The sequence below is a fragment of the Callithrix jacchus genome, chromosome 4 (assembly GCF_049354715.1).
Source record: "Callithrix jacchus isolate 240 chromosome 4, calJac240_pri, whole genome shotgun sequence".
NCBI classification, from domain to species: Eukaryota; Metazoa; Chordata; class Mammalia; order Primates; family Cebidae; genus Callithrix; species Callithrix jacchus.
The window spans coordinates 95,825,094-95,837,304 of NC_133505.1; the positions used below are offsets into that span (position 1 = coordinate 95,825,094).

A 12,211-nucleotide genomic window follows, 5' to 3' on the forward strand; every position below is an offset into this window, starting at 1 on the left:
GTAATAAGGTAAATTTTCAAATGTGCATTTGCTCTGAATCATGAGAGCCCACAAGTTGGGAGACCAACCTGGGCAACACAGTGAGACCTCATCTCTGCAAAAAACTTTAAAAAATCAGCCAGGCATAGTGACACACGCCCGTACTTTTTAGCTCTCTGGAAGGCTACGGTAGGGGATCACCTGAGCCTGCGAAGTCAAGGCTGCAGTGAGCTGTGAGTTCGTCACTGCATTCCAGCCTGAGCAACAGAGTACGACCCTGTCTCAAAAAAGAATAAATAAAAATAAAAAGAAGAAATGAAGTATTCTGTTTTTAAAAGTTGTCCAATTTGCTTAATTAAATGCAATATGTAGAATATAATCCCGTATTTTGTTTCGAAACAAAACTATATGTGTGTGTGTGTATTTGCATAGGCAAAGATTAGAAATGAAATAATTTAATAATCTGTTAAAAGTAGTTATTGCCAGGCAAAGAGACTACATGTGGAGTGTTGGCACTTGTTAAATTCCATGGTCTTTAAATTTAGTATTTTTAAAAAAGGAAAAAAGGTAGTCAGTATGAAATATCTGGGGGCAGATTTATTTCCTTTAGGCATTACCTGTAATGTGAGCCAAGTATTGGACAGTAGAGGTTTTGCCGGTCCCAGTCTCTCCCACCAGCAACACAGGCTCCCCTTTGCTGACACATACTGCAAGCTGTTCGATGAGAACAGAGGACGGCCGTGTAGCAGCAAAAGTGAACTTCTCCCTGGGAAGGAGAAAAAAAGGGTTTAAAAGACACGCTGCAAGCTTTTCCTAGTTTTGCTGTGAGAAACCAGATTTTCCAGAGTCAACAAACAAGAATGAGGAAACAGCTCAGAGTAATTGTCTTCATGCTATATCAGACAGTCTTACAACATACAAAAATTACAGAATGCAGTCACTCTGCAAACACTGAATACTCACATATCTGATACCATGCTAGGCTCTAGAGATTAAAAAGACTAATAAGACAAGACTATCTGTACCAGTTATCTCATCTTGGGCAAATTACTTAATGTGTCTTAGCCTCAGTTTCCTCACCTGTAAGATGTGGGTAACAACAGTACCTAGCTGTAATAGGTTAATAATCTTTCCCCAAACTCATGTCCACCCAGATCCTATGAATGTGACCTTATTTCAAAAAAGGGCCTTTGAAGAAAATTAATCAAATTAAGATAAGGTCACATTGCATTCAGGTGGGTCTTAAATCCAAGGACTGGTGTCCTTCTAAGAGGAAGATTTGGTGACAAAGAAATACACAGACAAGAAAGAAGGGCCATGTGACAACAGAGACAGCACTTGGTGTGATACAACTACAAGCCAATGAACAGCAAGGACTGCTGGGAGCCAAAGAGATGAGGCACTGTGGCTCAGGCCTGTAATCCCAGCACTTTGGGAGGTCAAAGCAGGTGGATCACCTGAGGTCAAGAATTCAAGACCAGCTGGCCAACACAGAGAAATGCGGTCTCTACTAAAAATATAAAAATTAGCTGGGCATGGTGGCGCATGCCTGCAATCGTGGCTATTCGGGAGGCTAAGGCACGAGAAGCACTTGAACCAGGGAGGTGGAGGTTGATATGAACCAAGATCACGCCACTGTACTTCAGCCTGGGTAACAGAGTGAGACTCTGTCTTAAAAAAACAGAAAAAAATAAAATAAAAAAACAGGAAGAGGCAAGAAAGCATTCTCCCCTAGAGCCTTCAGAGGGAGGAGTATGACTTCAAGCCTCCAGGACTGTGAAAGAATAATGTCTATTGTTTAAAACCACCATGTTTGTGGTAATTTGTTATGGCAGGCCTAGGACAGTAATATATTAATTCACAGAATTATTACAACCACTACATGAGAAAATATGTACAGACTTAGCACAAAGTGAGACATGTAATAATTATTAAATGTTACCTCCATCTCAGAATCATTTTTGCTGTTGTTGTTGTAATGTTTTGTTTTGAGACAGAGTTTAGTTCTTGTTGCCCAGGCTGGAGTGCAAAGGCATGATCTCGCCTTACTGCAACCGCTGCCCCTGGGTTCAAGCAATTCTCCTGCCTCAGCCTCGCAAGTAGCTGGGATTACAGGCATGTGCCACCACACCCAGTTAGATCTCAGAATCTTATATAACCCCAGCCTTCCAGGAATTTACAGACTAATATCTGACTTCCAACTGAGGCTTATTTCACTAAATACACTGCAGTGAATAAAATCAATGATTCATCTTTGGTAGTGTCAAGTCTCTAATAACTTTCATTGCCTGTTTCACCTATTAATATCTAATTTCACAGAACACACTTTGGGAAAACACCACTACTTCCCATGTAACATACTGCAGATATCACAGTTCAGACATGTGTTTTGCAAAAAGACAAGAGGTTGAGCTAGACCTTCTGTCCAGTTTCTGGAATCCCCATAGTTGGCACCTGAGTTTTGAGCCCTACTTACCTCTGTATGTGAACAGCCTCACTTTGTTTCCGGAGAAGCCGCACTCGACCGACTTGCAAGTCTAGCTCATTGATCACAATTTCTGGTTTATAAAGTTGACAAAAGAATTCAGCCTGTGGGAGAAAAGATTTTATCTGAGTAAAAATCCATATAATTTTTGAACATTTCCTTATCTAGAGGCTTCTATTGGCCCTCAAATTAGCCCTCTACAAATAATCATTCTCTAATTCCCAGATAGGTGCGTGAGCTTTTCATCAAGAAATTTCTTTTTTCATTTTCCAAACTTCTAATACTATGTTTTTAAAAACACTGATGTTTCCTTGGTACTTTTTAAATGAGCCCTACCTATATATGGAGTGAACACCCTGATATATCCCAACAGAGAAAGTGAACAGTAAGTCTACATCTAAAAGGTAACATAATGTTGGAAATCATGTTACATATCTGATTACAGCCAAAACAAAAAAGAGCTGTGGCAGGTGCTCCTGGAAGTCTACCCAGCAGCCATTCCTCTCTTGTCCAAAGAACACAGACTCTGTTCAGGTTTGGGACAGGAGTAAAAGAAGTAAAGTACTCTGGGAAAAGTGAGCTCTTCCCCAACAAAAGAAGATGAATATTGGTGGAATAAATATTCGTGGTGGTTTTATTACTCTTCCAGATGATTAACATGTGTATCATTTACGTCCCTTTTAGTAGGACACTCTATGACCTCCAGCCAAAGCCATCCCAACTATTTCAGAAGCCTTATAAAAATCTCTACTACTGTAATTCCTGACATAAAATCTTTTAGTGTAATCGTCCATGTAAGAATACCAGGTACCTGCCTCAAAACGAGCCAGATATTTCTCCAGCCACCAATGCCACTGATGAAAGGATCCCTCCTCCCAAAATACATATTTTCACTTAAAACAAGAATGCCAAAATATTAACAATGTCAGCAATGGACCTAAGGTATTCATTGGTACTCCTCTTTTCAACATTTTTGCTTGTTTTGGAGACAGATTCGATCTGCCACCCAGGTTGGAGTGCAGTGGCGCAATCTCGGCTCACTGCAACCTCTGCCTCCTGGGTTCAAGTGATTCTGCCTCAGCCTTCCAAGTAGCTGGGATTACAGACATGTGCCACCACGCCCCAACTCGTAACAATTTTTTTTTTTTTTTTTTGACAAGGAGTTTCACTCCACTGCAACCTCCACCTCCCATATCCAAGCCATTCTCCTGCGGTCTACCAAGTAGCTGAGATTACAGGCACTTGCCATCAAGCTCAGCTAATTTTTGAATTTTTAGTACAGATGGGGTTTCACCATGTTGGTTAGGCTGGTCTGAAACTCCTGACCTCAGGTAATCCGCCCACCTTGCCCTCCCAAAGGGCTGGGATTACAGGCCTGAGACACCATACCCCACCTCTTATCAACTTTTTTTTTTTTGAGATGGAGTCTGGCTCTGTCACCCAGGAGGGAGTGCTGTGGTGCAATCTCGGCTCACTGTAACCTCTGCCTCCTGGGTTCAAGCCATTCTACTGATTCTACTGCATCAGCCTCCCAAGTAGCTGGGATTACAGGCATGTGCCATCACACCTGGCTAATTTTTATTTATTATTATTATTATTTTACTTTTTTTATTTTTTTATTTTTGATGGAGTTTTGCTCTTGCTACCCAGGCTGGAGTGCAATGGCGCGATCTCGGCTCACCACAACCTCCGCCTCCTGGGCTCAGGCAATTCTCCTGCTTCAGCCTCCTATAATTTTTATTTTTCAGCAGAGATGGGGTTTCACCATGTTGACCGGGCTGGTCTCATACTCCCAACCTCAGGCAATGTGCCCACCTCAGCCTCAGGATTACAGGCATGAGCCACCATGCTCGGCCTCTTGTCAACTTTTCTAATGAGGGAAAATAATAAAAATTATGGAAAAACTCTGAGCACTAAGTTATACACAAAGGTGTTACTAAAACATAGTACTGTCCTGATTCTATAAACTACAAAATAAAATAAATGCTAACCAAAACACTGAAGATGATATAGGACATGAGGAAGCTCCCTTTAAGAATATGGAACATACGAAGAACTATTTAACTAGGGGATCTGAGTCTTATGCCCATGATAGGCAGCAATAAAAGCACCAACTTTTACGAAAGAAGCACCACTTCAAAAGCTGTTCCAACTAAGGACGAAAGACCAGTAAGCAAGCAAGCAAAAACCCCAGCCTTCTTTCAGCAGGCAAGTAAAAACAGCACACATACCTTTTTTCTAGAAATGTTCAATTTGCTTCCAATAACTTCTGCCATTTTCAGTTTGCTTGCATGCTCAGAAAGCATTGCTGTGAAACAGTCCAGAGCCTGTTAAAATAACCAAGGTAAATGCCAGCTGATTTTCAAAATAATATATTAATGACAGAGCATCATTTTTCTGGCCACAGAGGGAGAAACACAAAATCCAGCAGAAACATTTCTCTAAGAATGAAGGGAGTACAAAAAAATACCAATCCAGGACTCAGGACCTGACCATAATGGAAAGACAAGACACCAACAAATATGAAGAATTTATTATTGAAATATTGGCAAAAATTTTTTAAAGGCAAACAACAAAACACCCCTAGCTTCAGGCAAGGAAGAACAACTAGTATTGACAATTGGGTACATGGTTCAAGGAGAACTGACTCACACAGTGCTGAAGCAATAGCAAAAGACTGCTTTCTAGGTGTAAGCTAAACACTAGGTGTGTATTATCACATGGTCATTATCTAAACCTAGTACTCAATCTTGGCAACTACCAGTGAGCCAACCAGATATGTCTTCTGACGTAATGAAATATAAAATAACATCAAAAATGGATTGTACACCAAAAATGTTAAACTTGAATTCATCAAGCATTTTTCTATTTTCTATTTACAGAAAATATGAGAGACAAAACAAGGAAAAGGACATCATGAGTGTGGAATTGAAACCAATTTTGCAAAGATTATGACAGTGACAGCAATATAACATGGCTGACTTCTTCTTGCTTCTAAGCCTCACAGGCTGGTTATCTTCACTCTTCACTCATTCCTAGGCATAGGCCAAGCTAATCATTGCAGGAATTTAGTTTATGTTTAACTTGGAAGCCAAGTTGGTAATAGTCCCTAAAACTAACCCCCTCTTTCCCCTAATGAAAGACCACAAGATTAGGATTATCAGAGGGTCCTGAATTCTGCTAAAATATAGGTGTATTTCTAAAATCCCTTACTATTTAGGAGTCATGTGGCCAGAGGTCACAAGATTTGTGACTTTCCCAACTCGTATAGATAACATCACTATTGTGGAAACTAAAATTGGCCTTTCAAGATGATTTTCAGATTTCTGAATTCTGGCAACTAACTAACCCCAGCTGACTCGGTCACCACACCCAGAAGTAGACTTCATGTACAAGACCGTTTTTCCACACCCCTGTGATTTCATCTCCAATCATTCAGTAGCACCAATTCCATAGTCCCTTGCCTACCAAATTATCCATGAAAACCCTAGCTTCTGAGTTATCACGGAGATTGATTTGAGTAATAACTCCATTTCCCATGTGGCTAGTCTAGCACTCATTAAACTCTCCTGAAGACTGATTTTGAATAACAATAAAACTCTGGTCTCCTGTATAGTGGGCTATACATGAATTACTCTTTATTGCAATTCCCGTCATGATAAACTGGATGTCTAGGCAGCAGGCAAGGTGAAACTGTTGGGCAGTTACAACCTGATCATTTTTCTTTTCTTCCTTTTAAAAAGTGTTTTAGGCCAGCTGTGCTAGCATATGTCTGCAATCCTAGCACTTTGGGAAGCCAAGATGGATGGATCACCTGAGGTCAGGAGTTCATGACCAGCCAAACTAACATGCCAAAATCCCATCTCTACTAAATAAAAAAAAAATAGCTGGGTGTGATGGTGCATGCCCATAATCCAAGCTACTTGGGAGGATGAGACAGGAGAATCACTTGAAGCCAGGAGGCGGATGTTGCAGTGAGCCGAGATGGCACCACTGTACTCCAGCCTGGGCAACAAGAGCAAAACTCTGTCTCCAAAAAAAAAAAAAAAAAAAGTATTTTATAATTTTGTCCTGACAGCTAAAATAATCAGAACAAAACACTTAATAACCAGATTTGTCTCAATTAATGAAAATATGACAAAATAGGCCCCAAATACTGCAAGTGGCTTTTGTCTCAGTAGTTAAGTTTCTTCCATCATCTATGTTTTTTTACAAGAAGAACCTAGTCCTTTTAGAATTAAAAAATATATTTTAAAGCTGTAATTATAAGTAAAGTCAGTTTACAAGATGCAAAAAAGACCCAAATAATATACCTCCCAACAATTTAGTAATAAGTAGGAAAACTTACACCCAGAAATCTAAAGCTACAAACATCAGTATTAAAAATATTGATAAGATGAGCAAGTCCCTTACATAAAATGGCATAGAGTGCGCACGCTGGTATGTAGAAAAATAAGTATAAGGAAAAAAAAAGGGGGGCCAGACGCGGTGGCTCAAGCCTGTAATCCCAGCACTTTGGGAGGCCTGGGAGGCTGAGGCAGATGGATCACGAGATCAAGAGATCAAGACCATCCTGGTCAACATGGTGAAACCCTGTCTGTACTGAAAATACAAAAAATTAGCTGGGCATGGTGGCTTGTGCCTGTAATCCCAGCTACTCAGGAGGCTGAGGCAGGAGAATTGCCTGAACCCAGGAGGCAGAGGTTGCGGTGAGCCGAGATCGCACCATTGCACTCCAGCCTGGGTAACATGAGGAAAACTCCGTCTCAAAACAGAAAAAAAAAATTTAAAGTGTAGTGTTTGCATATACAGTTTATTCACTCTTTATTCACTTTAAATCATCTCTAGATTATTTAGAATACTTAATACAATCTGAATACTATACAAATAATTATTACACTGTATCATCTAGGGAGTAATAACAAAGAAAAAAGTCTGTACATGTTAAATACAATCATTTCTTTCCTGAAATATTTATTTATTTATTTATTTCCTTTTTACTGTCTACCTTGAGGACAGAAATGGAATATTTCATATCCAAGTTTAGCCTCCACAGATGAAGAGGCCACAGAAACAGAGGGCTAACAGCAGTCCCCTAAAGCAATCTTCCTCTGAACAAATTTGACTGTAAATATTTTTGAGGAAAAATATGTTCTCAATGTCCTTGGAGAAATCACAATCTAGGTCTAACAAAAATATAGGTGGAGTCTTTATAATTGTAATAAATTACAGTAGATCTAATATTTGATAAAGGTAGATTTTCATCTACATCAAGTAAGTGGGGAAAGAGCTGGACATAAACAATTTGCAGGGAGTTCGAGACCAGCTTGACTAACAAGGTGAAACCCCATCTCTACTAAAAATACAAAAATTAGCTAGGCGTAGTGGCGGGTGCCTGTAATCCCAGCTGCTCGGAAGGCTGAGGTAGGAGAATCACTTGAACCCAGGAGGCGGAGGTTGCAGTGAGCGAAGGTCACACCATTGCACTCCAGCCTAGGCAACAGAGCAAGACCCCATCTCAAAACAAACAAACAAACAAACAAACAATTTGCCAGTGTTTCATCAGTAGTTCTAAAAGAATCTACACTATTGATTGGAAATGGCTGGTCTCAAATTCAGTAGTAATATATTTTAGAGTACAAGAGAATAATTCCTCTGGTTACCATATTATAGTTTAAAAGAGTTACTTCTAAAAGAACATCCAACTCCTTCTGTTCTTATTCCACCTTTACCTCTATGATTTGGTCTTCTGTAATAATATCCACTAGAATGGTTAAGTCCTGTGCCCATGCATGCTCCTATCATAGATAATAACAATGGACCCCAGATCCATCAGTCAGAAGAGTCCACCACTCTCATTGAAACTCATCCGGGACTTAACGCTTACAAAGAGGTTCAGTCACCCAACATCAACCAACTCTACTAAGAAAAGTGGAGGGAGCAGATAGATACAAATTTATCAAACAGACTAAGAGATTTTATATAGGAATAAACATTGCTTTATTATTACCTGGGAGTTTTTTTTCATTTACTTTAATTTCCCTGTCTTATCTGTTTTACTCTATCTCAAACTATACTTCTTCTGAAATTGATAATTTGTTTGAGAAACCACAAAACATGTATTATACCCAATTAGCTTTAATGCCACTTTAGATGAATTTTTAACTAGCTAAGAACAAGAAATCATACTAGGGAAAAAGAAAAAACTCTGATGGCAATCAAAAGACAGAACAGAAGTCAACAGCCTTACAAGAGCAAAGAGAAAAAAGAGTGGAAAACCAGATCTTACCTCTTGAAAAATATTTAATGATGCTGATGAAGACGAACTGTCAAAGCTATGGGCAATCCTATTACACCAATTCAGCAGATCCCTTTAAAAAAAAGAAAGAAAAGAAAAAACAAAGAAATAAAAGACCACAGGCCAAAAACATCAGAGGCAACAAAATTTGTTGACCCACTTAAATCTGGGCATACCTGACAGCTCTCTCCTTTCTTCTGACAATAAGAAGATAAAAGGTATTTTGGCAAAGAGTAAGTAAGGGTTCCCAATACTTCCACTCTTTGTATTTGTGTGTAAAATTTAAAAACAAAACAAAAATAGAGTTCCAAATCTTCATCCATACCAGGAAGTGACCTATCAACTCATTTCTCTGCCATTCATGCCAGACAAAGTAGCAGGAAAGGAGAGGAGCACCAAATCAGATCAGAATGAGGCGATGCCCAGGTCTAATTCTCCCTTCTCAAAGGGAAAGTCAACCACTGAGACAGAGAACGGCACAGAAGTCACAGACAGCAAAATCCAAGGAGACTTATTTAAGACTGCAAGTGTCAGAAAAGGGTATTCAGTGAAAGAATTATGTTAGGAACCATTCCCAAGTTTGTCTTTCAAAGTTACTTTTTAAAGTTAAAAACATTACCCTAATCAAGCCTTCCTGGTCATTAATTATAAATCTGAAAAAGGGATCTGACACCATGAAACAACTGATAATTTCAAAACCTGACCATTTACTTCTAGTTGGTAGAAACTTTTAAAGAAAACAGTTTTTAAAATATTATTTTAAAAAACTGTTGGGCTGGGGGCAGTGGCTCACACCTGCAATCTCAGCACCTTGGGAAGTTGAGGCAGGTGGATCACCTGAGGTCAGGAATCCATGACCAGCCTGGCCAACATGGCAAAAACCCGTCTCTACAAAAAATACAAAAATTAGCCAGACATGGCAATGCACACCTGTAGTCCCAGCTACTCAGGAGGCTGAGGCAGGCCCGAGAGGTGGAGTTTGCGTGAGCGAACATCGTGCCACTCCACTCCAACCTACGTGACAGAGCAAGACTCCGTCTCAAAAAAAAAAAAAAATTTGTTTAGTCCAATACCTTAGAGATAATTCTCTTCCCTCAAGGATTGGTCTTTTGTTTTTTCTGCTGGCTTCCGAAACTTCTTCAGGTGCCTGTTCACACCCAACAGAACTGTCGCTCCAAGAGTGATGTTTCTCTCCAGTAAGTTGGATATAAATGTCAAGCAGGTGATCAGCCACTGCCAAGAGGCTAGGATATCTGCTCTGAAGAACCTGACAGAGGTGAAAAAAGAAAAAGAAAATTTAGCACCAACCATAGTAACTTTTAGAAACACACAAAACTGCTGCTGAACCTAGTTAGTCAAAAACTGGATTTCTCTATAAAATTTGTCCACCAGGGGCAGTGGCTCACACCTGTAATCCCAACATCTTAAGAAACCAAGGCAAGGGAATTGCTTGAATTCAGGAGTTTGAGACCAGCCTGGGCAACATGGTGAAACCTTGTCTCTACAAAAAAATACAAAAATTAGCTGGACATGGTGGCATTTGCCTGTAGTCGCAGGTACTCAGGAGGCTGAGTAGGGAGGATCATCTGAGCCTGGGAGGTCAACACTGCAGTGTGCAGTGATCATGCCTGGGTGACAGAGCAAGACACTGTCTCAAAAAAAGTAAATAAAGGCCAGGTGCAGTGGCTCAAGCCTGTAATACCAGCACTTTGGGAGGCCAAGGTGGGCAGATCATGAGGTCAAGAGATTGAGACAATCTTGTACAACATGGTGAAACCGCATCTCTACTAAAAATAGAAAAATTAGCCAAGAATGGTGGCGCATGCCTGTAGTCCAAGCTACTTGGGAGGCTGAGGCAGGAGAATTGCTTGAACCCAGAAGGCAGAGGCTGCAATGAATCGAGATCACACCACTGCACTCCAGCCTGGTGACAGAGCAAGACTAAATCAATCAATCAATCAATCAATAGGCTGGGTGCAGTGGCTCATGCTGTAATCCCAGCACTTTGGGAGGGTGAGGTAGGCAGATCACCTGAGGCCAGGAGTTCAAGATCATCCTGGGCAACATGGTGAAACCCCATCTCTAATTAAAATACAAAAAATAGTTGGGTGTGGTGACTCGTGCCTGTAGTCCCAGCTACTTGGGAGGCTGAGGCAGGAGAATCACTTGAACCTGGGAGGCAGAGTTTGTAGTAAGCCAAGACCGCACAATTGTACTCCAGCCTGGGCAACAGAGTGAGACTCCATCTCAAAAAAAACAAAATTAAATTAAAAATAAAACGAAATGTCATCTTTACCAAAAATAAGAACTTCCCCCTTACCCACTTCTGCTCCCACCCACCTATCCCACTCAAACACCACGACTTTCTTCCTACCCAGAACTCAGTTATCTTGCAATCTCACCATCTATAATACAGTTTGAGAGGCAGAAGTCAGATGTTAAAGGTTCTCCAAGTAACCAAAATATATGCAACCAACTCCATGGAATTTATTCATTAAAGAATTCTTAAATTACTGTTTAATTTCAAACACAGCTCTGGTAAAGTTCATTATGTAATTTCTCAGTGAAAAGAATATAAAAGGGGCCAGGCCAGTGGCTCACACCTGTAGTATCAGCACTTTGCGAGACAGAGTGAGAAAACTGCCTGAGTCAAAGAGTTCAAGATCAGCTTGGGCAACATGGTGAAAGCTCACCTCTATAAAACAAAACAAAACAACAACAACTGTTGGGCAGGGTGGCACACACCTGTAGTCCCAGCTACGTGGCAGGCTGAGGTGGGAAGATCACCTAAGCCTGGGAAGTTGAGGCTATGAGCTGAGCACCAATGCAATGCACGAGTGAACTCTAGCCTGGGTGACAGAGTAAGACCCTCTCTCAAATAATAATAATAATAATAATAGGAGAAGGAGGAGGAGGAGGAGGAGGAGGAGGAGGAGGAGGAGGAGGAGGAAAAAAATAAATAATAATAAAATCTGTTAAGAGGAAGAGAAAAAATAAAATTTTAAAAGCAGACCATAATGAAAGAAGCTAATGTTAAGTACTGATACAAAACAGTCAATCTCCTCCATTTTGACATATGATAATTATACAAATTTATGGGTGAGCAGTTGATCTTTAAAAAACAGACAATCAGGCCGGGCATGGTGTCTCATGCCTGTAATCCCAGCACTTTGGGAGGCTGAGGCGAGCGGATAACCTGAGGTCCAAACCCTTGGCGAAGCGTTTGCAATTCGTACTTATTTTGAGACAAGGTCTTGCTCTGTCAACCAGACTGGAAATGCAGTGGCTCCATCATAGCTCATGTAACCTTGAACCTGGCAAATGATCTTCTAGCTTTAGGCCCCTGAATAGGCTTCAGGCTCCACCATACTCCGCTAATTTTTTTTAATTTTTGGTAACAGAGAGATCTCACTATGTTGCCCAAGCTTGTCGTCTTCATTTGCTGGGTG

The 12,211-nt window shown here is 40.4% G+C and overlaps 1 protein-coding gene across 5 annotated transcripts in view; it reads right to left on the minus strand.

The window, feature by feature from the left end:
* MDN1 (midasin AAA ATPase 1) overlaps window positions 1–12,211 on the minus strand; it is a 185,725-nt gene that overhangs the window by 130,319 nt on the left and 43,195 nt on the right. For all 5 annotated transcript variants that reach the window (XR_008480744.2, XM_008994773.5, XM_078369784.1 and 2 more), the window contains exons 10-14: window positions 9,836–10,029; window positions 8,754–8,835; window positions 4,696–4,791; window positions 2,456–2,568; window positions 597–745 (exon numbers count right to left, since the gene is read on the minus strand). Coding sequence is in view for 4 of the 5 variants with exons in the window: in XM_008994773.5 (XP_008993021.2) it covers window positions 597–745; window positions 2,456–2,568; window positions 4,696–4,791; window positions 8,754–8,835; window positions 9,836–10,029 (634 nt within the window). In the remaining variant the exon portion in view is untranslated. The remainder of the gene's footprint in view (window positions 1–596; window positions 746–2,455; window positions 2,569–4,695; window positions 4,792–8,753; window positions 8,836–9,835; window positions 10,030–12,211) is intronic.